The 25,104-nt window shown below is 41.3% G+C and overlaps 1 protein-coding gene across 1 annotated transcript in view; it reads left to right on the top strand.

The window, feature by feature from the left end:
* The window catches only part of FRAS1 (Fraser extracellular matrix complex subunit 1), a 463,438-nt gene that overhangs the window by 167,783 nt on the left and 270,551 nt on the right, over positions 1 to 25,104 (top strand). The window contains exons 3-4 of the mRNA XM_029235334.1: positions 10,364 to 10,471; positions 17,845 to 17,937. Of these exons, the coding sequence (XP_029091167.1) occupies positions 10,364 to 10,471; positions 17,845 to 17,937 (201 nt within the window). The remainder of the gene's footprint in view (positions 1 to 10,363; positions 10,472 to 17,844; positions 17,938 to 25,104) is intronic.

The raw sequence follows: 25,104 nt of genomic DNA, 5'->3' as shown, positions 1-25,104 counted from the left end.
AGTGATGTCACTTGAACATTGTTTTCTCAAGACCTCTTGTCCTAACTGGGGTATCTCAAGTCATGGGGATAGATATTTTCTTGAGGATAAGCAAGTACTCAGGGTTGTTCACTAATGAATTCAGCCAACAGTCAGGAATTGTGCCAGGTGAAGGGGCTGTACAGAAAGGAATAAAGCGAGCTCTCCTTCCTTGGAGAGTCCTAGACTAGTGGAAAGACAGATATGTGAACAAATTAAATGCTTCCTGGGCCCAGATAAGTTTAACTTTGAATTAACATTATGAATGTTATGAATGAAAGTGAAAAATTATTTCATGTTTTTAGAACATCCTGTTTAGAGTTCAGTAAGCTGAGTCCAGTGATTGAGAGCTGGGAAAAGGTATAATGGACTGTTCTGGAGGCTAGAGTCACTGAGGAAATAGTTGAGGTATAGGGAAGAACTTGATGCCTGGTGGAAGAATGCCACATCTGGAGAGAGTAGCGATGACAGGCATCTTAGAGCCACACTGAGCTGAAGCTAGTTCATGGAGCTCGCATGGTCATCTGAGGTCTGAGTGAAAAGGAAGATGGGTTCATGGTTACGGAGGCTTTTCCAATTATCTAAGTAGTCTTGAAAATGCAACCTGTGGATTCATTCCTTTCTTCTGATGCAACATCCTGGGTCTTTACAGTGCTAGGGGGTCCTAATTAAGTAATAATTTCACTCCATTGTGCCTTTGTAGGCTGGAGTGGGAAGATGGGAAAGTCGAGGTACTTAGGGGAATGTTTTCATTCCGAGAAAAGGAAATGTTTAGAAGATATTTTCTAAATGCCTGTGACACTGTAGGAAGCATTTGGATTAAAAATAAATAACATTAAAAATAAATTAATGGGCCTTTAGTAAGTTCCAAGCACTGTTCACATCTCTTTAAGCAAATCATCTCATTTGATCCTTCCAATAACCCTCTGAGTTTAGTACTTTATCATCCCTACTTTACAGATGAGGAACCTGGGACACAGACACCTTGATAATGGACTCACTGGTGTCACCATTAATGAATGGTGACACCAGGAGTCAAGTCCAGAAGCCTGGCTCCAGAGCCTGAGTTCTTAGGTCTCCTACAGCTTCGTGAACTCGAGCAAATTGCTCAGTCTCTCACGTCTTGTTTCCTCATGTGTTCAGTGGGAATAGTCATGATAATAACAGTGCCAGATTCATAGCGTTGCCGTTCCTGTAAGAGCTTTGCATAGCGTTGATGCGCAGTTGCCTACCTCTCTGCCGGGCCCACTCTCTAGGGTGATGGCAGAGGTCAGGAAAGCAAACGAGGCCACCCTCCTCCAGCACCACAAGTGCCTTCTCCTACCAGCACTTCCTGTCAGCATAAGGGATCAATAAACAGTAGTCGCCGACTTTGTGAAGTTGTCATTTTCATTTAATCTGTATCCTGAAGCTGATATCGTTTTCTTAAATCAGCAGGGAACATATATTACATCGTGCTTGAGATTGAAATTCTTTTTTTTCCCTCAACTATTTGTCATTGCTTTTTGGGTTAAGAGTAGACTGTAGTTGGCACACTATTGCCAATTTCAGAAAAATGTGCTGTAACAATAAACAGAAAGAAATTCAGAGGTATTCCAAGTCAGGTTTTATTGTTTTTTATTTTTTTAACATCTTTATTGGAGTATAATTACTTTACAATGGTGTGTTAGTTTCTGCTTTATAACAAAGTGAATCAGTTATACATATACATATGTTCCCATATCTCTTCCCGCTTGGCGTCTCCTTCCCTCCCACCCTCCCTATCCCACCCCTCTAGGCGGTCACAAAGCACCGAGCTGATCTCCCTGTGCTATGCAGCTGCTTTCTACTAGCTATCTATTTTACGTTTGGTAGTGTATATATGTCCATGCCTCTCTCTTGCTTTGTCACAGCTTACCCTTCCCCCTCCCCGTATCCTCAAGCCCATTCTCTAGTAGGTCTGTGTCTTTATTCCTGTCTTACCCCTAAGTTCTTCATGACATTTTTTTTCCCTTAAATTCCATATATATGTGTTAGCATACGGTATTTGTCTTTCTCTTTCTGACTTACTTCACTCTGTATGACAGACTCCAGGTCCATCCACCTCATTACAAATAGCTCAATTTCGTTTCTTTTTATGGCTGAGTAATATTCCATTGTATATATGTGCCACATCTTTATCCATTCATCCGATGATGGACACTTAGGTTGTTTCCATCTCCGGGCTATTGTAAAAAGAGCTGCAGTGAACATTTTGGTACATGACTCTTTTTGAATTATGGTTTTCTCAGGGTATATGTCCAGTAGTGGGATTGCTGGGTCATATGGTAGTTCTATTTTTAGTTTTTTAAGGAATCTCCATATTGTTCTCCATAGTGGCTGTACCAATTCACATTCCCACCAGCAGTGCAAGAGGGTTCCCTTTTCTCCATACCCTCTCCAGCATTTATTGTTTGTAGATTTTTTGATGATGGCCATTCTGACTGGTGTGAGATGATATCTCATTGTAGTTTTGATTTGCATTTCTCTAATGATTAGTGATGTTGAGCATTCTTTCATGTGTTTGTTGGCAATCTGTATATCTTCTTTGGAGAAATGTCTATTTAGGTCTTCTGCCCATTTTTGGATTGCGTTGTTTGTTTTCTTGTTATTGAGCTGCATGAGCTGCTTATAAATTTTGGAGATTAATCCTTTGTCAGTTGCTTCATTTGCAAATATTTTCTCCCATTCTGAGGGTTGTCTTTTGGTCTTGTTTATGGTTCCTTTGCTGTGGAAAATCTTTGAAGTTTCATTAGGTCCCATTTGTTTATTTTTGTTTTTATTTCAGTTCCTCTAGGAGGTGGGTCAAAAAGGATCCTGCTGTGATTTATGTCATAGAGTGTTCTGCCTATGTTTTCCTCTAAGAGTTTGATAGTTTCTGGCCTTACATTTAGGTCTTTAATCCATTTAGAGTTTATTTTTGTGTATGGTGTTAGGGAGTGATCTAATCTCATACTTTTACATGTACCTGTCCAATTTTCCCAGCACCACTTATTGAACAGGCTGTCCTTTCTCCACTGTACATTCCTACCTCCTTCATCAAAGGTAAGGTGACCATATGTGCGTGGGTTTATTTCTGGGCTTTCTATCCTATTCCATTGATCTATCTTTCTGTTTTTGTGCCAGTACCATACTGTCTTGATTACTGTAGCTTTGTAGTATAGTCTGAAGTCAGGGAGCCTGATTCATCCAGCTCCGTTTTTCGTTCTCAAGATTGCTTTGGCAATTCGGGGTCTTTTGTGTTTCCATACAAATTGTGAAATTTTTTGTTCTCGTTCTGTGAAAAATGCCAGTGGTAGTTTGATAGGGATTGCATTGAATCTGTAGATTGCTTTAGGTAGTAGAGTGATTTTCACAATGTTGATTCCTCCAATCCAAGAACATGGTATATCTCTCCATCTATTTGTATCATCTTTAATTTCTTTCATCAGTGTCTTATAATTTTCTGCATACAGGTCTTTTGTCTCCTTAGGTAGGTTTATCCCTAGATATTTTATTCTTTTTGTTGCAGTGGTAAATGGGAGTGTTTTCTTGATTTCACTTTCAGGTTTTTCATCATTAGTGTATAAAAATGCCAGAGATTTCTGTGCATTAATTTTGTATCCTGCTACTTTACCAAACTCATTGATTAGCTCTAGTAGTTTTCGGGTAGCATCTTTAGGATTCTCTATGTATAGTATCATGTCATCTGCAAACAGTGACAGCTTTACTTCTTCTTTTCCGATTTGGATTCCTTTTATTTCCTTTTCTTCTCTGATTGCTGTGGCTAAAACTATGTTGAATAAGAGTGGTGAGAGTGGGCAACCTTGTCTTGTTCCTGATCTTAGTGGAAATCCTTTCAGTATTTCACCATTGAGGATGATGTTGGCTGTGGGTTTGTCATATATGGCCTTTATTATGTTGAGGAAAGTTCCCTCTATGCCTACTTTCTGCAGGGTTTTTATCATAAATGGGTGTTGAATTTTGTCAAAAGCTTTCTCTGCATCTATTGAGATGATCATGTGGTTTTTCTCCTTCAATTTGTTAATATGGTGTATCACATTGATTGATTTGTGTATATTGAAGAATCTTTGCATCCGTGGGGTAAATCCCACTTGATAATGGTGTATGTTCCTTTTAATGTGTATGTTCCTTTTAATGTGCTGTTGGATTATGTTGGATTGGAAAATGTGCTGTTTGCTAGTATTTTGTTGAGGATTTTTGCATCTATGTTCATCAGTGATATTGGCCTGTAGTTTTCTTTCTTTGTAACATCCTTGTCTGGTTTTGGTATCAGGGTGATGGTGGCCTCGTAGAAAGATTTTGGGAGTGTTCCTCCCTCTGCTATATTTTGGAAGAGTTTGAGAAGTATACGTGTTAGCTTTTCTCTAAATGTTTGATAGAATTCGCCTGTGAAGCCATCTGCTCCTGGGCTTTTGTTTGTTGGAAGATTCTTTTTTTTTTTTTAACATCTTTATTGGGGTATAATTGCTTTACAATGGTGTGTTAGTTTCTGCTTTATAACAAAGTGAATCAGTTATACATATATATATATATGTTCCCATATCTCTTCCCTCTTGCGTCTCCCTCCCTCCCACCCTCCCTATCCCACCCCTCTGTTGGAAGATTTTTAATCACATTTTCAATTTCAGTGCTTGTTATTGGTCTGTTCATATTTCCTATTTCTTCCTGATTCGGTCTTGGCAGGTTGTGCATTTCTAAGAATTTGTCCATTTCTTCCAGGTTGTCCATTTTATTGGCATAGGGTTGCTTCTAGTAATCTCTCATGATCTTTTGTATTTCTGCAGTGTCAGTTGTTACCTCTCCTTTTTCATTTCTAAATCTATTGATTTGAGTCTTCTCCCTTTTTCTCTTGATGAGTCTGGCTAATGGTTTATCAATTTTGTTTATCTTCTCAAAGAACCAGCTTTTCGTTTTATTGATCTTTGCTATGGTTTCCTTCATTTCTTTTTCATTTATTTCTGATCTGATGTTTATGATTTCTTTCCTTCTGCTAACTTTGGGGTTTTTTTGTTCTTCTTTCCCTAATTGCTTTAGATGCAAGGTTAGGTTTTTTATTCGAGACATTTCCTGTTTCTTAAGGTAGGATTTTATTGCTATAAACTTCCCTGTTACAACTGCTTTTGCTGCATCCCATAGGTTTTGGGTCGTCGTGTCTCCATTGTCATTTGTTTCTAGGTATTTTTTGATTTCCTCTTTGATTTCTTCAGTGATCACTTCGTTATTAAGTAGTGTATTGTTTAGCTTCCATGTGTTTGTATTTTTTACAGATCTTTTCCTGTAATTGATATCTAGTCTTATAGCATTGTGGTCGGAAAAGATACTTGATACAATTTCAATTTTCTTAAATTTACCGAGGCTTGATTTGTGACCCAAGATATGATCTATCCTGGATAATCTTCCATGAGCACTTGAGAAAAATGTGTATTCTCTTGTTTTTGGATGGAATGTCCTATAAATATCAATTAAGTCCATCTTGTTTAATGTATCATTTAAAGCTTGTGTTTCCTTATTTATTTTCATTTTGGATGATCTGTCCATTGGTGAAAGAGGGGTGTTAAAGTCCCCTACTATGAATGTGTTACTGTTGATTTCCCCTTTATGGCTGTTAGTATTTGCCTTATGTATTGGGGTGCTCCTATGTTGGGTGCATAAATATTTACAATTGTTATATCTTCTTCATGGATCATTCCCTTGATCATTATGTAGTGTCCTCTTTGTCTCTTCTAATAGTCTTTATTTTAAAGTCTATTTTGTCTGATATGAGAATTGTTACTCCAGCTTTCATTTGGTTTCCATTTGCATGGAATATCTTTTTCCATCCCCTCACTTTCAGTCTGTATGTGTCTCTAGGTCTGAAGTGGGTCTCTTGTAGACAGCATATATATGGGTCTTGTTTTTGTATCCAATCAGCCAATCTGTGTCTTTTGGTGGGAGCATTTAGTCCATTTACATTTAAGGTAATTATCGATATGTATGTTCCTTTCCCATTTTCTAAATTGTTTTGGGTTCATTATTGTAGGTCTTTTCCTTCTCTTGTGTTTCTTGCCTAGAGAAGTTCCTTTAGCATTTGTTGTAAAGCTGGTTTGGTGGTGCTGAACTCTCTCAGCTTTTGCTTGTCTGTAAAGGTTTCAGTTTCTCCATCAAATCTGAATGAGATCCTTGCTGGGTAGAGTAATCTTGGTTGCAGGTTCTTCTCCTTCATCACTTTAATTATGTCCTGCCAGTCCCTTCTGGCTTGCAGAGTTTCTGCTGAAAGATCAGCTGTTAACCTTATGGGGATTCCCTTGTGTGTTATTTTTCCCTTGCTGCTTTTAATATGCTTTCTTTGTATTTAATTTTTGACAGTTTGATTAATATGTGTCTTGGTGTATTTCTCCTTGGATTTATTCTGTATGGGACTCTCTGTGCTTCCTGGACTTGATTAACTATTTCCTTTCCCATATTAGGGAAGTTTTCAACTATAATCTCTTCAAATATTTTCTCAGTCCCTTTCTTTTTCTCTTCTTCTTCTGGAACCCCTATAATTCGAATGTTGATGCGTTTAATATTGTCTCAGAGGTCTCTGAGACTGTCCTCAGTTCTTTTCATTCTTTTTTCTTTATTCTGCTCTGCAATAGTTATTTCCACTATTTTATCTTCCAGGTCACTTATCCATTCTTCTGCCTCAGTTATTCTGCTATTGATCCCATCTAGCATATTTTTAATTTCATTTATTGTGTTGTTCATCGTTGCTTGTTTCATCTTTAGTTCTTCTAGGTCCTTGTTAAATGTTTCTTGCATTTTGTCTATTCTATTTTCAAGATTTTGGATCATCTTTACTATCATTATTCTGAATTCTTTTTCAGGTAGACTGCCTATTTCCTCTTCATTTGTTAGGTCTGGTGGGTTTTTATCTTGCTCCTTCACCTGCTGTGTGTTTTTCTGTCTTCTCATTTTGCTTATCTTACTGTGTTTGGGGTCTCCTTTTTGCAGGCTGCATGTTCGTAGTTCCCATTGTTTTTGGTGTCTGTCCCCAGTGGCTAAATTTGGTTCAGTGGGCTGTGTAGGCTTCCTGATGGAGGGGACTAGTGCCTGTGTTCTGGTGGATGAGGCTGGATATTGTCTTTCTGGTGGGCATGTCCACGTCTGGTGGTGTGTTTTGGGGTGTCTGTGGACTTATTATGATTTTAGGCAGCGTCTCTGCAAATGGGTGGGTTTGTGTTCCTGTCTTGCTAGTTATTTGGCATAGGGTGTCCAGCACTGTAGCTTGCTGGTCGTTGAGTGAAGCTGGGTGCCTGTGTTGAGATGGAGATCTCTGGGAGATTTTCGCCGTTTGATATTATGTGGAGCTGGGAGGTCTCTTGTGGACCAGTGTCCTGAAGTTGGCTCTCCCACCTCAGAGGCACAGCACTGACTCCTGGCTACAGCACCAAGAGCCTTTCATCCACATGGCTCAGAATAAAAGGGAGAAAAAGTAGAAAGAAAGAGAGAAAGAGAGAGAGAGAGAGAGAGAAAGAAAGAAAGAAAAGAAGGAAAGGAAGAAAGGAGGGAGGGAGGGAGGAAGGAAAGAAAAAAGATAAAATAAAGTTATTAAAATAAAAAGTAATTATTAAGAAAGAAAATTTTTTTAAAGAAAAAAAAAACGGAGAGATAGAACCCTAGGACAAATGGTGGAAGCAAAGCTATACAGACAAAATCTCACACAGAAGCATACACATACACACTCAGAAAAAGAGGAAAAGGGGAAAAAATAATAAATCTTGCTCTGAAAGTCCACCTCCTCGATTTGGGATGATTCGTTGTCTATTCATGTATTCCACCAATGCAGGGTGCATCAATTTGATTGTGGAGATTTAATCCACTGTTCCTGAGGATGCTGGGAGAGATTTCCCTTTCTCTTCTTTGTTCTCACAGCTCCCAGGGGTTCAGCTTTGGATTTGGCCTCGCCTCTCTGTGTAGGTCCCCTGAGGGCATCTTTTCTTCCCTCACACAGGTCGAGGTTAAAGGAAAAGCTGCTTGGGGGCTCTGCCTCACTCAAGCCGGGGGGAGGGAGGGGTACAGAGTGCAGGGCGAGCCTGCAGCGGCAGAGGCCGGCGTGACGTTGCAGCAGCCTGAGGGGCACCGTGCGTTCTCCTGGGGAAGTTGTCCCTGGATCCCGGGACCCTGGCAGTGGCGGGCTGCACAGGCTCCCGGAAGGGGGGTGTGGAGAGTGACCTGTGCTCGCACACAGGCTTCTTGGTGGCGGCAGCAGCAGCCTTAGCGTCTCATGCCCCTCAGTGGGGTCCGTGCTTATAGCCGCGGCTCACGCCTGTCTCTGGAGCTCCTTTAAGCAGCGCTCTTAATCCCCTCTCCTCGCGCACCAGGAAACAAAGAGGGAAGAAAAAGTCTCTTGCCTCTTCGGCAGCTATAGACCTTTTCCGGGACTCCCTCCCGGCTAGCCGCGGTGCACTAACCCCCTGCAGGCTGTGTTCACGCCGCCAACCCCGGTCCTCTCCTTGCGCTCCGACCGAAGCCCGAGCCTCAGCTCCCAGCCCCGCTCGCCCCGGCGGGTGAGCAGACAAGCCTCTCGGGCTGGTGAATGCCGGTCGGCACTGATCCTCTGTGCGGGTATCTCCCCACTTTGCCCTCCGCACCCCTGTTGTTGTGCTCTCCTCCGTGGCTCCGATGCTGCCGCCCTCCACCACCCGCAGTCTTTGCCTTGGAAGGGGCTTCTAGTGTGTGGAAACCTTTCCTCCTTCACAGCTCCCTCCCACTGGTGCAGGTCCTGTCCCTATCCTTTTGTCTCTGTTTATTCTTTTTTCTTTTGCCCTACCCAGGTACGTGGGGACTTTCTTGCCTTTTGGGAGGTCTGAGGTCTTCTGCCAGCCTTCAGTAGGTGTTCTGTAGGAGTTGTTCCACATGTAGATGTATTTCTGGTGTATCTGTGGGGAGGAAGGTGATCTCCGCGTCTTACTCTTCCGCCATCTTCCCCTTCCACCATCTTCCCCTCCCCTATATTTCTTAAATGACTTTGAGTTTTAAGCACATTCTCTAAAAGCTTATACATTTACCATTTCTCAACACAAAAGGATGACTTCATTTTTCCTTGAGAGTGTTGTGCACAATCTATGTAAATCTGGACCAAACAGCTGGGCACCATAGCCTAGCCAAGTTGACACTTGAAATTAACCGTCACATTTGTTGTCTGCCTTTGTGTGAAAGCATCCATTGCTAGCATCCATCGTTTTCCTAGCTCATCCCAGTTCAGGTTGAGTGCTAATATTGTGATGACTCTATCAAGAGTTTAGAAACTTCCCTTACTCCTCCCCAAAGTATTTGAGTAGCACTTCAATTGTTTGAGGACCAGAGGATGAGGAAGTATAGAAAGGAGGACAAAGCCTTCACTAAGCGACTTGTGAACTGTGAGCTCTTGGTTTAGAGGACCTACAGTGTGCTGGGCCCGGGACGGTGCCTGCTTTGGGCGCTCACAGTCTGGTCCAGCCAGGATAACAGGAATGTAGATGAGTGCAATGAAGCGTGGCAGTGTATGCAGGACACAGTGGGGTCACTGAGCAGCCATGAGGAGCCGCACCTGAGTGGAGGGTTCAGTGTGCAGGATTAAGGGTTAGGAAGTGATTTGTTCTTGAGGTTGAGGCTTGAAAGAAGTGTATTGCTTTGTAAGCTCTCTTTCGGGGAGTCACGGAGGAGCAGGGATCCAGGTAGAGGGTAAGCTGTGAGGCCAGATAAGGGAGGCTGGGGCTGTCCAATGGCTTGACCAACTAGAGTGGATGAAAGTCTCAGAACTGTGAGATTTCCCGAGGCCAGGGAGAGAGGCGAGCGCCAGATGATGGGGTCTGTACTTTATCTCATCAGAGGTAAAGGTGAGCCATGGAATAGATGAGCATTGGTGGATGTAGTAGCAAAGAACTGGGAAGTGAAGTGTGAGGTGCTGATAGTATCTAGTGGCACAAGCTGCTCTTAGGATGCTGGTTAGTGCTCGTCTAAGTGTCATTTTCCTGTGAACATGCTCCAATGGTGTCTGCTAGTTAACAGCAAAGAGAAACCTCAAGTCTGAGAGCAGCTTGTCCTCCTGAGGTTTCAGTCCAATCGATTGTTTTTCTCTGGGTATTGACAGCTCCCTGTTGCATGCCCTTGTCTTTGGCTACGTGGTTTGACTGTGGTGAAATGGATTAGACTGCTTTTATTGCCTCTCCGGGTTTAATCAATGCCCAGCAAGCACCGTGTGTGTCCGTGACTTTCCTTTGCCTTTTAATTGTTCAGGGTGTAGGGCTGTTGATGGTACCAAGTTTTTGTGCTCGTACCTTGACTGATCAGTTTTTAACTCAGAGCTTATGCTTCTTTGCAGGATGCCACCGTTTGGAAGCCTGATTCATGCCAGAACTGCCGTTGCCATGGTGATATCATTATGTGCAAACCTGCTGTTTGCAGAAACCCTCAGTGTGCCTTTGAGAAGGTATGGTATCCTAACTGTTTTCTAAATGTAAAGTCAGGGAATGGTAGGGTGTTTGCATTTTTTCGGTCATCTGGTTTTGACATTTATCCCAATCTCTAATTGCAAGGTTTAGGAAATATAGGAGAGAATTTTAACATATTGTATCTAAGAATATCTTAATTCCTGTTTATTGGGCATTTACTCTGGACCAGGGGCACTCAAGGTTAAAACTTAAAGGTTTTTTTAAAAATTTTTTTAAAGAAGATTTTGGGGATAGGAGTTTATTAAGTAATTGATTTATTTTTGCTGTGTTGGGTCTTCGTTTCTGTGCGAGGGCTTTCTCTAGTTGTGGCAAGCGGGGGCCACTCTTCATCGCGGTGCGTGGGCCTCTCACTATCGTGGCCTCTCTTGCTGCGGAGCACAAGCTCCAGACGTTCAGGCTCAGTAGTTGTGGCTCACGGGCCTAGTTGCTCCGTGGCATGTGGGATCCTCCCAGACCAGGGCTCGAACCTGTGTCCCCTGCATTAGCAGGCAGATTCTCAACCACTGTGCCACCAGGGAAGCCCAAAACTTAAAGGTTTTATAGTGTTATCCCATTTAATATTATGTGGGGTAGGTATCTGTATCCCCACTTTACAGATGAGGAAAGTGAAGCCTGGAGATTTTAGGCAACTTAATAGGATTATGCAGTTAATAAACTGTTGCCCAGAGATCTTCCCTGGGTCTGACAGATGCCACAGCTACTGATACTAACCACAACATTTTACAAGCCATTGAACTCCCTGAAAGTCAGAATTGACTTCTCAAAGATGATTTTCTAAAGACATTATTTGTTGTGCACCTGATTGTATCATCATGCTGCTGTTGGGCTACCTAGGATCATAGGATAGGCTTTGACTCAAGAAATCTGCTGGTATTTAACCAAACGTGTGAGGGATAGTTCTTCCTTTTCCTTTGTTAAACTTTTTCATTTTTTTGACTACACATCTATTCTGTTAGAATTTTGTTTTTCCACGTGCTGACTCTTTTCTTTTTAAAGTGAACCTACTTACAAAAAAAGGCTTAAGCTTCAAATTTGAACATTTGAAACCCCCTGGAGAAGACCAATTACTTTCTTTAAAAAGCTTTCTGTCAATTTCACAAGCACAGTTTATTTTTCTAGTTTTATCTCTCCCCACCCCATAATAAATAATCTTGAGTCTTTATGCCGTCTAATGCTAAGAAGTTTCTGTTTGTTTCTAACACGGGAGTGAAGGTTCTGTATACCTTTAAGGGTATTTCTCAATTTCTGCATGGGTATATTTCTGAGAAGCTGCATGTACGTCAAATGTTGGTAAATTTGATACTATTTCGCTGTATGTCGTGAGGCTATTTCTGGAGTAACCACTCCTAAAAGATCTCTGTTTTGCTTGCTGAGTAAATCTGGGCTGGCTTTGTAAGGACCATGAAGACATGCCCTCCTCCACTCCACGTGAATAATTATGGCATCATGGAAGAAGCACTGAATTAAATGTTAGAAGACATAGGCGGTATTGCTGAAAGCTAAATGTGTTCTATGCCAGGGGTCAGCAGACTAAATGTGGCCTCTGCCTGTTTTCGCATCACTTGTGAACAAAGAATGGTTTTTACATTTTTCAGTAGCTGGAAAAAACCAACAGAGAACAGTATTTCATGATGTGAAAATTGTATGAAATCAAGTTTCAGTATCCGTAAATAAAGTTTTATTGAAACACAGGCACACTCATTTATTTATTGTCTACAGCTGCTTTTGTGGTATAATGACAGAGTTGTGTAGTTGTGATGTAGACCATATGTGGCCCCCAAAGGCTAAAATATTTACCATCTGGCCCTTTATAGAAAAAGTTTCTGACCCTTGTTCTATACCAAGTGTGATTTTGTCCATTCCTAATTTGTTCTTCTGATTTTTCTCAGTAAATGAAAACTCCCTTCTCCCAGTCGCTCAGGCCAGTAAACTTAGTATCATCCTCCCCACTTTCTCCCACATCCCACATCCAGTACATTAGCAAATCCTCCAGCTTTTCCTTCATGAAACAATACACTGCAGATGCAACTTCTCTGCTTTTACTCTGGTTCAGCCTATTATCTTTTTTTTTTTTTTTTTTTTTTTTGCGGTACGCGGGCCTCTCACTGTTGCGGCCTCTCCCCTTGTGGAGCACAGGCTCCGGACGCGCAGGCTCAGTGGCCATGGCTCACAGGCACAGCTGCTCTGCGGCATGTGGGATCTTCCCGGACCGGGGCACGAACCCGTGTCCCCTGCATCGGCAGGCAGACTCTCAACCACTGCACCACCAGGGAAGCCCTATTATCTTTTTTTTTTTTTTTTTTTGCCTGCATTCTCCCTGTAGCCTCTTAACTTGTTTCACTCTTTCTGTCCTTGCCTTTTTCACTGTAATCTTGATATAGCAGCCAGGGTGATCCTATTAAAATTTAAGTCATCATGTTGCTTCTCTCCTTAAACCCCTCCAATAGCTTTTGATGGCTTCTCTTCTCACTTTGAGTAACTCCTCGCAATGTCCTATGAAGTACTGCTGTACCCTCTGATTAATTGACTAGCCTCCCCGCTCCCTCTGCTTCAGACACCAAGCCTGCTTGCTATTCCCTGGATTTGTGCCAGGCATACTTCTGCCATTAGGGCCTTTGCACCCTGCTGTTCCCATTGAAATTATCTGTCTATCTATCTATCTATCTATCTATTATCTATCTAATCTATCTATTTTGACCCTTTACTTCCTTTAAGTCTTTCTCGAATGCCATTCTTCTGAAATTGCAATTCTCCGCCCCTTACCACACATTTCCTATTCATTTTCCATGCTTTATTTTTCTTCTTGGCACTAACTACTGTCTGACATACTCTGTATTTTACTGATAGTTCTTGTTTACTATCTCTTTTATTCACCGTGTATCCTCAGCACCTACAATTGCACCTGATACATGGTAGGCACTCAATAAGTATCTTGTGACTGAATGAATGAATACATGAGAGATGAAGCTAGAGAATTGGTAAGTTCAAGGTTATGGAGAGCCTTGTATGCTGTACTGTGGAGCTTGGAATTTTATGTTTAAGGTGATAGAATACTAATGAAGGCATGTGGGTAGAATGGCCAGCTTTTCTTTTTGAAAGATCTTTCTGGTTTTTCAAAGGTAATGTGTAATATTGGAGATGAGGAGATCAGTTCAGAGGCTGTAGAAATAGTCCAGATGAGAGGATGAGTACCTGAATCGGGGCACTGGTCATGTAGGGATCAAGAGGAAGGGCAGCCTCAATAAGTACTTAGGGGATAAATCAGCAGAACTGAATGAAGGTAGGAGGGTGAGAGAAAGGAAAAGGAAAGGTGACTCACATATTTATGGCTTGATGACTAATTGGCTAGCTGAGCTATGAACTGATATTGAGAATATATGAGAATGAGGAAAAGCATCTTATCTGTGAGAAGAACAATGATTTCAGTTTGGGGCACATTGAGTTTGAAGTGTTCGTGGAAGAGCCAGGTGGATATGTCCAAAAGGCAGCTGGATGTCTGAGTCTAAAGCTCAGAGGAGAAGACAGAGTTGGAGATATAATGTGGGTATCATTAGCAGGGAGACAGTAGTGTAAACCTTTTGAATTAATGAGCTCATCCAAAGAGATTGTGTGAGAAAAGAACACAAGACCAAGGGTGGAATTTGGGGAGCACCGTCATTTAAGGGGAGGTGAACATAAAAAAATGGGAACTTAGGAAGATTAAGGAGACATGGTCAGAGAGATAAGGAGTAAGAAATGATCAGAGAAGAGAGCAGTGTTGTGGTAGCCAGGAGAGGAGGGAGTTTCCAGAAGGAGTTTGTATCAACAGTGTTGATCCCAGGTAAGGAAGTAAGTGGGAGAAGAATTTAATATGATCCATTGAATTTGGCAACATGTAGGCCACTGGCGGCCACACTGAAGTTGGTGTCATTGAAGTGATGGGACTGTATGCAGAGGCTCGAGGAGTGAATGGGAAGTGGGCAAAGGAAGGCCAAGTATATAGGCTACTCCTTCAGGGAGCCTCACTGAGAATGGAAGAAAGAAATGGGATGTTAGGCAGACAGCACCACATCCGTGAAGTGTCTTTGAACCTCCCGTCCCCAGCCATCGAGCCTCTTGGGTGTTGTTGTGTGCTTTGTGCTTGCCCTTTTTACCGCCCGTGACCAGACTGCAAAAATGCTTGTTTATTTGTCTGCTTAGTCAATATTTTTAGAATAACCAAACAGGGGAAGGGAGAAGGTTTTGTTTTGGCTTTTGATATTGCTATGAAAGAGACACGATCACCTTGAGAGGGAAAGGGGGCTGACCTGGAAGAGAGAGAGAAGTTGAAGATATGGGGGATGGGGGAGACAGAGCGACAGAATGATAGAACTGGAAGAGGCCTTTAAAATGGATTTAGTCAGGCTTTCTCATTTTATAGACAAAGAAACAGACTTTTAGTTGTTTAGTCACTTGCTCAAAGATACAGAGCTGGGGGGCTTCCCTAGTGGTGCAGTGCTTGGGAGTCCGCCTGCCAATGCAGGGGACATGGGTTCGAGCCCCGGTCCAGGGGGATCCCACATGCCGCAGAGCAGCTGAGCCCGTGCGCCACAGCTGCTGGAGCCTGCGCGCCTGGAGCCCATGCTCCGCAACGGGGGAGGTCACCGCGGTGAGAGGCCTGCGCACCGCGGCAAGGAGTGGCCCCCACTCGCCGCAACTGGGGAGGGCCCACGTGCAGCGACGAAGACCCAATGCAGCCAAAAAAAAAACAAAACAAAAAGATACAGAGCTAGACAGTGGCACAGCCATAACAAGAACCTTAGTCTCTGGCTCATGAGCCAGTGTGATTTCTACTCCACCATGTCTTTCCTTGTGTATCTCAGGAACATGTGTTGTTATTCGCATCTGCTGGGTACACTTATATTAGCTCATGGCACAAGTTAACGAATCACCATTGTATCCTAAACTAAATTATTACTGTTATTAATAGTAACTTGGGTTCCTATCATTTAAAAAAAATTTTTAAAAGCCCTTTTACAATGTATGTTTTGCTCATGGATTGACTGGAAATAACCAAGTGTCAATGGTAGTTCTGCTAGATATTTGTATCTACCTATCATCTATCTATTCATTCTATTAACCATATATAATAGATTCTGTATTCATATCCTATATCCATATAGAATAGCTAGCTATAGGGTTAGATAAATAAGGTCAGAGAGAGAGACAGACAGAGAACGACTGAGAGAAAGAGAACAGAGGCATTTAGAACATCGACTGTCTAACCCGGCCCTGTCAGAACCAATATTCAGGATCTCTGAATAACATATATACAAAGAGGACAATGCCATGCAAAGGGGCACTGTATTACATTGTGGGGTTTTGGCCGCAAACTTCAATGTAGATAGGAATAGTGTTTACCTAATCAAGCTGTTGTGAGAGATTATATATATATACACGACATATATCTATGTGTATGTATACATGCACACACACACACGCTTAGAAGAGTACCTGGCTATTCTAAGTACTCAGTTTTAGCTGTAATTACCACATGATCATCATCGTTATTGTTAGTTGGTTCCTTTAGATCCTAGGCAAGCAATCTTCGTTGATGTCTCTTGCCCAAGTGGCCACTTCCTAATGCTCCCAGTGCAAAGCCTGCAGGGAAATAGGCTTATGTGTTCCCTGCAGCCCACAGCTCACAAGGCTATTCAAGGTTACATGGTTAGGTAGCAAGAACTCCCTGTCTTTCTTTCTCCAAGTGCCACATGCAGAATTCTTTGCTCCTCCTGTAGCCCCAAATCATGTTCCAACAGAAGTACAATAGGTAGATGCAAGATAGGGAACATCCACTCACAAATAAAGAATATCATATCTATAAAATGAGTTTTGAGGGCCAAATCTGAAGACCAGTTTTTATATGAATCAACGACAACTAATTTGGGGGCACAAAATATCTCTTGAAGTCCTCAATTTGGCCTGCCCTTCTCCCTCGCTCCCTGCTTCCATATTAGAATACAAACAACACTTGGATTATCTCATTTTCTATCTGGATGCTTAGTGGTAATTAGGTTAATGTATTTTCTATATTTACTCTCTTAGTGGAAGTTAGACAAGTGTAGGTTCTACTTGGGGTTCAGAGGGCACTTTTGTGAATAGTCATTAATGTTGCACCATATGTACAATTTTATAAAATCCCATATCATATAAGTTTTATCCTTTATTGAGCAAATAAGAATTTGGTGATCACTGTTACGGATGTATTTATCTGTTTAGTGGATTAACAGTTGTGAAATAGTAGCCCCATTTCCCACCCACTCTTGAGGATGTAGTTCTGTACAATTAACATTCTCTTGTAGGTACAATTCTTTTCAATGGAAGCAGCCCCAAATAACAAAGAAACATTATGACTTACATAATTTTTTGAGTCTACCAGCTGAATTCTTTGTAGGCTTTTATTCTGTGGACAAGTCATGATTTCCTGGTTAATTCAGGATCTCCTACCATTTTTGATCAAAATTACTAATTACCCATTCTGCCACATCTCTGGACTTGAGGAAATGCTAAGTGGAAGAGCAGGTTGAGTCAGAGGGTCTAATAGAAGGATTGGGCCCCAAAGACACATGTGTGTGCCATAGTTTTAATAATCTTGGATAAACAGATCCTTCACAGTGGCAAATAGATGGTTAGTTAACATGTGACAACTTCCCAATAAATCCTAAGGCATCACGTGGAGGCCCATTCCCTTGATAGTGTCAGGTATTGATAGGAAACATAATTGCAATTATAGAAACCCTGATAAACAATGTAGATCTTTATTGGAGCCCAGGAATTCTATCCAGCTCCCCACAGTACATGTGCACCCTCTACAGCCATGCTGTTTCCTCTCCCCGCTCTGTCCTTCTCTCACCTGCCCCTTGTGCTTTGCTACTCTGTGTCCCAGGTCAAAGTGAACATTAGAACTTTAGCTCTCCGCGCCCCCCACCCCGCCCCCGCTGGCTCCATCAGGCGTCTATAGGCTGTTAGAAGACCTGCCAGCTCTGTGGCCCTGCCCGCCCAAGTCCTCTCTTCTCTGTTTTAGGGAAATAGAGCTCTTATCTCACCCCTACTGCTTTTCTGGTGTGACACTCAGATGGAGCATTTCTAGTGAATAAAATTCGTCACTTCATTACACGTGAAAAGATGTAGACTGTTTCCAAGGAAATTACTGTCACAAGGGGGTTCATTTTATCTTTGAGAGAAGCTCATCTTGACAGAGAGAATCCTTTTCGTTAGTGTGTTCTGTTTATCCTGTTTATTGTTGTCACCCACGGAAACTCATGAGAGTTAGTGAATCTGATGTGACTGCTTGTTGCTGCTACTTTACACTGAGCTGTTTTTAAATGCTCAGGGGGAGGTGCTTCAAATACCCGCCAACCAGTGCTGCCCCGAGTGTGTGCTGAGGACTCCTGGATCTTGCCATCATGAAAAGAAAATTCACACGGTAAGTATTTTCTGACCCATGGTTGATTCAGTGTCTGTAGATCATTGACAAGGTAAAGCTGACAAGAGAGGATTTTTTTTTCCCCTTTGTTTGGACGGTGGAGGACCTCAAGCTTATTTGACTTTCCGTGGGCATTTAGGTTTCTTGAATAAGATTAAAACTGCCCTATTTACTGTCCCACGTAAATATTTGTCAGTTGAATTCGTGTCTGTATAAAGAATAGTCTGAGAATGTTGATGATGAAGAAGTTGTAATGCTGAATAATAAAAGGGCCACCTTGCCTTTGTGTACCACATACATTTTTTCACTTGATTTTATAAACAACCCTGAGTAGGTGAGTAGAGCAGATGTTATTACTCCTGTGTTAAAGATGGAAAAGTAGAATTGCAAAGACTATAAGTTACTTGCCCCATATAGTACCAATAAGTGGTGTAACCTGGCCTAGAGCCCTGGTCTTTTGTTCCTCGTTCAGGGTGGAGTTTCTAAACTTCAGCACTATTAACACTTTAGGCTTTGTCGTGGGGACCATCCTCTGCATTATAGAATGATCAGCAGCATCTCTAGCCTCTACCCACCAGTTTGTATCCTCTGAAGTCCTGACAACCAGAAATGTCTGTAGGCATGGCCACATTTCCCCTAGGGGGCAAAATGAAAATGCTCACCTCCCCCCCACTTAGAACCACAGTACTAGAAATCAACCCTGAAGTTCTTTTATTATACTTTCTCATTCCAGATCCTGTAGGATTAATTTAGAGATATTAAATACTGATTTAAAAGGACTATTTGCAAGGTTTATAGTAGAAAGTATGAAAATGGGATGGCTACAATTCATCTCCACTCATGCCTACATGCTCCCCCGAGGCAGCAGGTGAAGTTGAATGTGTTAGAAAGAGGCTCTTTGCTTTAATCTTCATCTTCCACCTGATACAAAACTGTCCCCAAGTTAGTGTCTCTACCCATTCAGGAGAGAGCATAGGTTAGCCGGATTTGATATACCTACTCTAGGCTGCTATTCAGTGTGTGTACCTAAAACTCCGTGAGTACAGTGCGCTTTCCCCGTGGGACAGGATCACCTCACTTAAGCCACTGTCTCCACATTACCCGAGGAAGTCACTCTTTCACTCCTGCACAATGTATTGCTGAGCGATACCCAAGCAGGATCTGTGCCTGCATACCATGTATCACCTCGTGCTGCTTGATTCAGTCCGCATTATGTAGGGTGGTGGAAACTTCACACGCCACACAAGAGGATCCCTTGTAAAGTGCTGAAGGGCAGATTGGTGACGGAATCAATGCCAGTTCATAATGGTTGGAACAGGTGTGTGGTTCACGGTCAAAAACCTCAAACTGAATCTTTCAAGTGAAAGAGCCCTAGGATCCAAAATGAGGCCAGGATCTGGGGGAACAACAGACATCTCAAATAAGAGGTGGTTCCAGGGACATGAGACGTCAGAGTTCAATGACTCTTTGCGTGGCCGCTCTAATTACACTTGTCATTTGCTTGCTTGTGTTATGTTCATGCACACGTGCAATCTTCTTATGTTGAATTAAGATTTCTGAGAACATTGACAATATTTTGTCTACCTTCATAGTGAGCCTCCTTGCCTCCCACCTAACCTGGTGAACTTTTCCCAGAGTAGGTGCTCAATAAACATCACGACTCAAACAATGAGTAAATCCCTTCTCCAGCTTATCCATGTCCTTGTCCCAAGGGCATGTTGGTCTTAGACCAACTAACCTGTGTGGCGGGCAGTTCAGGGACCACAGATCTGCTGATGGGTTAATTAGAAATCCGCTTGGTCTCCTACTTTTTCTGGAAGAGTTTAGAAAGTCCTTCTTCTCCCTGCCTCCCTTGCAATTCACCCCTTCGGCTCTGACATAGTCCATGGGAAGCTCTAAACTGGGTAAGATCATGCCCATGCCTTGTTTTCCCATATGCAACTTTCAGAATGTACTCCCCTGAGAGTGTATAATTATATTTCTGGTACTTGATGTAACTGAGAAAATGGCTGCATTTCAGGAATTGTAGGGGTTTTTTTTACTTTTTTTTTTCTTTTTTTTTGCGGTACGCGGACCTCTCACTGCTGTGGCCTCTCCTGTTGCGGAGCACAGGCTCCGGACGCGCAGGCTCAGCGGCCATGGCTCACGGGCCCAGCCGCTTCACGGCATGTGGGATCCTCCCGGACCGGGGCACGAACCCGCGTCCCCTGCATCGGCAGGCGGACCCCCAACCACTGCGCCACCAGGGAAGCCCAGGAATTGTAGTTTGAAGGGAAAAAAACTCTCTAGTGGTCTACTTCTTCAAATAGAAACAGAAGAATGATTTTTTTTTTAAGTTGAGACAAAATCCTCGAATTTTAGTCTTAATAAAGTGAAAAGGATCATGTTTCTTGTCTTCCTGTTCTTCTTTCCTCTCTTTCTTCACCTTTTTAGATTCTTGCCAAATTTTTCTTAATATTATTCATTTCCTTGAGTGGGTTAAATGCTTGTCTGGGTTGGGTCTGAATCTCCCCTTGTCCCTTGCATCACTAGGTTTTTTCCTGAATCTTGGAGCCTTTTCTATTTTGCGCCCTTGGCTTGCTTGGGAAGCAGTTTCCAGAGCACCTTCCTCTCCCGCCGAACAGCGGTAATCCTCTCTCCTTAGCCTCTGGCTTGCATCCCATAGGACAAGTTATGGAGACTCTGTCCCGGTAGTTATGAAATAGTCTGGTGCTTTAAGAGCTTTGGAATGGTGAAGTGGAAGCTTTCCCCTAAAAGAGAGATTTAGAAGAGGCTTTAGGATAGAGCAAGTGTGGTGGGAGGGGCATCTGTTAAAGTGATGCTGTCCCCAGAGAATAGAGTTGAAGAGAAGCAAAGTCAAAGGTGGGTTGAGCTCAGGACGGCATGGAGAGGCCACCTTTAATGAAAGAGCCTCGCCTCATGAGGGGACCTCTTTTGCTGGCATTGTGGGCAGCACCTTGTACAGCTGACGTTCCAGCAAGTCAAGTCCCCACATCTTCTCTGGAGTGAGGAAAACACCTGAGCCTTTTGGCTGACCAGGTTATTTAAGTTTTGCGTGGGCTTATTACAGCCAGCATTTGGGTGCCTATTTCATCCATGACCTCCCAAAGCTATCCTTTCAAATTAGCTTTTGGATCTCTGCCCAGCCTTGCCAACCAGTTAGGGAGACAAGCCTGAAATACGTTTTCCTAAAGAGTGTTGGAATGCGTTTTCCCTGTTCTTTTCCCCACAAATTAGCCTGTGAAAGGGAGGAGAAAGGACCTTTAACCCCTTTCTTTTCCTCTTTACTAACTTAATCTCAGCACCAGATAATGTCATGTCTTAGAAGATGGTTCTTGGAGATTCACTGAAAAAGAAAGTGGCAGGTGGTAATGCCCTAGTGCCCGCATCCGATCGAATACAGGAGTGTGGAGGGAGAGGTCTGCTTGCTTTGCCTGTCTGTGAGGCTGAAAGGAGAATTAATTTATGCATGTGAGACAAGAACAGAATACTGAATTCTGCAGCCTTGTTCTCTTCAAAGTAGAGGATGTAATTACAATATGCATGGAACATCCCCAGGTTTTTAGTATTCTGGATCTATAACATCATAACAGGAACAAATTATAGGAAGAAAAATTATTTTTTTGTTCTGTCATTAAGCCAGGCAAATACTTTATGAGCTTATCTTTCCTTTGGACTTATGTCAACAGCCAAGCCGACTCGTTATTTGGCTATGCAGAAGAATATATATAAGATATGGTCTGCAGAATGTGCTTTTGGCCAGTGTCAAAATCACAGGTTTTCAAAAGGTATTAATGGTATTAAGATGGCACAGCTACAACACAGGTCTTGTGGGAGCGTTGTTTCGTGTATGTATTATTTCTTGATTTTACAGAGCTTTCTTTGCTTGTTACAGTGCTCATAAAAAATACAGCTTTTGTAAATGAGTATAGAAAACACTGTGAAATTAAAAAATATCTACCTGTCATCTATCTATCTATCTATCTATCTATCAGCATGTACCAAACCCCTTGATCTCTGGTCTCCCTCTGCTGAGAGAGGTGTCACTGATTTAGGGGTAAGAGTAGGAGATGAAAATGAAGGGGACTCATGTGACTTTTCTCTAAGAGAGAGGTGAGAATACTTCCTTTCCATCATTCTGTGCACTTTGGATCACTGTCTGGGCTTCTGTGGCTTTGACATCTAGAGTGGAGTCTCCCTGACGAATGTTCTTTGTTATTCCCATAATTCTCAAGCTTATTGTGAAGGGAGAATCCCTTGCTTAATTTTATGTCTCTTGAGTCAGATAATAGATTCACATCATTAGAGAGCTTGAAGGTACCGAAGAGATTAGTTAATACAGCCGTCTCATTTTACAGTTGAGAAAACTTTGGTGATTGACAAGTTATTATAATTAATTTTTGTGGCCTCATCTGAGAGTTGGTATAATTGCAAGTGTTTAAGAAACGACAGTTAGTGTTTCTCAGTAGTGACAAAAACAAGCTCTTGTTTTAATGAAACGTCTAGATGTTTAGAAGCAATCTCCTAACTTTTAATAGAATAAAGACATTCACTTCAAGTTGTTTTATAAGCAGCTTTCAAATTTTACTTTATTTAAGATATGCAAATGATTCATTAGATATTTTAAACAGTACTTTGCTCTCTGATGACTAAAGTGAATATTTGTTTATTGGTGAAAATTTGGAAAATAGAAAAGTATTCAAGCAGAAAAAAATCCACTAGTAATCTCCAAGCTATGAAAATCACTATTGCTTCCTCAGGTTTTTTTTTGTTGTGGGGAGCGGCTGGCAGTGAATATGGTGGATGGATAGATAGATAGATAGATAGATAGAGAAATATGTTTTTACATAATTGTAATTATACTATGTATACAGTTTATATCTTGCTTTTTTATAAAACATTATTTTGTAAATAGTTCCCCAGCATACTCTTGGAGAACATGATTTCCTATTATTAGGCACTTGGGTAGCTTCCAATATTCACGAAAACATTTCCAATTTCACTATGAAGAATGAGATGGAATTCCTTGTATTGAAACTTTTTGGTGTGTCACTGATCATTTTCTCCAGATAACTTTTTAAACGTGAAATTAGTATGTCAAAGCATCTGAAGATTTTGAGTATTGAAGCTGTGACATCTGTGGTCATTAAAATTCAATTTTAAGTTGTCTGTGTCTAATGATAAACCCAGTGGGACTATCATGGATAGTATAGCTTCTTTTTGGGTCTGATTACCTAGGGTAGGCCCCGCCTGGCTGAGTTGTTCCAGGTGCTATCATGAGAGAAGGCTCTGTGTAGAATTCCACCCCATTGCAGCTTCACTAACAATAGCTACTATGAATTTTAAACACTTTCCATATCTGATATTAAAAGATATTATCAAATTTTATTTTAAATAATATTTCTTTGCAGTAAATAAAGTTGAATATTCCATAAGCTTGTTGCTATTTTTTTCCATTGGGATTTTTTTTTCTTTTTCTTTAAATTGAGTTATAGTTGACTTACAATATAATATTAGTTTCAGGTACACAGCATAGTGATTCAATATTTTTATACATCATGAAATGATCACCACTATGAGTCTAGCTACTATCTGTTATCATACAAAGTTATTACAATATTACTGACTATAGTCTCCATGCTGTACATTACGTCCCCATGAGTTATTTATTTTATAACTGGAAGTTTGTACCTCTTAGTCCCCTTCACCTATTTCACCCCCACATATCCCCTCCGCTCTGATAACCACCTGCTTGTTCTCTGTATCTGAGCCTGTTTTCCTTTGGTTTTGTTTATTCTTTTGTTTTTTAGATTCCATATATAAGTGAAGTCATACAATATTTGTCTTTCTCTGTCAGACTTATTTCACTAAGCATAATATCCCCTAGGTCCATCCATGTTTTTGCAAATGGCAAAATTTCATTTTTTATGGCTGAGTAATATTCCTTTGTGTGTGTGTGTGTGTGTGTGTGTGTGTGTGTGTGTGTGTGTGTGTGACATCTTCTTTATCCATTCATCTCTTGATGGACACTAGGTTGCTTCCATATCTTGGCTATTACAAATAATGTTCCAGTGAACATTGGGGTGCATATATCTTTTTGAATTAGTGTTTTTGTTTTCTTCAGATAAATACCCAGAAGTGGAATTACTAGATCATATGGTAGTTCTATTTTTAATTTTTCCTCAAAAATTAAATCTGCATACTGTTTTCCAAGTGACTATATCAATTTACATTCCCACCAACATTACATGTGGGTTCCCTTTTCTTTACATCCTTGCCAACACTTGTTATTTCTTGTCTTTTTGATAATAGCCATTCTGACAGGTATGAGGTGATATCTCACTGTGGTTTTGATTTGTATTTCCCTGATAACTAGTGGTGACTAGTGATGTTGAACATCTTTTCGTGGTCCTGTTGGCCATCTTTATGTCATCTTTGGAAAAATGAATATTCACGGCCTCTGCCCATTTTTTAATTGGACTTTTTTTTAAATTGAGTTGTATGTGTTCTTTTTATATTTTGGATATTAACCCCTTACAGATATATCATTTGCAAATATTTTGTCCCATTCAGTGGGCTGCCTTTTCATTTTGTGGAGGTCTCCTTCACTGTGCAAAAGCTTTTTAGTTTGATGTAGCCCCATTTGTTTATTTTTGCTTTTGTTTCCCTTGCCTGAGGAGACAGAACAAAAAAATATTGCCAAGACCCATGTCAAAGAGCGTACAACCTATGTTTTCTTCTAGGAGTTTTATGATTTCAGGTCTTATATTTAAGTCTCTAATCCATTTTGAGTTTATTTTTGTATATGGTATAAGAAAATGGTATAGTTTCATTCTTTTACATGTAGCTGTCCAGTTTTTCCAGCATCACTTATTGAAGAGGTCATCCTTTCTCTATTGTATATTCTTGCCTTCTTTGTTGTAGATTAATTGACCACAAGTGGTGACCTTATTTCTGGGCTCTCTATTCTGTTCCACTGACCTATGTGTCTGTTTTTATGCCAGCCCCATACTGTTTTTATTACTATAGCTTTGTAGTATAGTTTGAAATCAGGGCATGTGATACTGCCAGCTTTGTTCTTCTTACTCAATTTGGCTTCAGCTATTTGGAGTCTTTTGTGGTTCCACAAATTTTAGAACTATTTGTTACAGTTCTGTGAGAAATACC

The sequence above is a fragment of the Monodon monoceros genome, unplaced genomic scaffold (assembly GCF_005190385.1).
Source record: "Monodon monoceros isolate NGI ecotype Baffin Bay Population unplaced genomic scaffold, NGI_Narwhal_1 Super_Scaffold_20, whole genome shotgun sequence".
NCBI classification, from domain to species: Eukaryota; Metazoa; Chordata; class Mammalia; order Artiodactyla; family Monodontidae; genus Monodon; species Monodon monoceros.
Note: the sequence above shows the minus strand (reverse complement) of the source record. Positions and strands in the feature narration are given on the sequence as shown.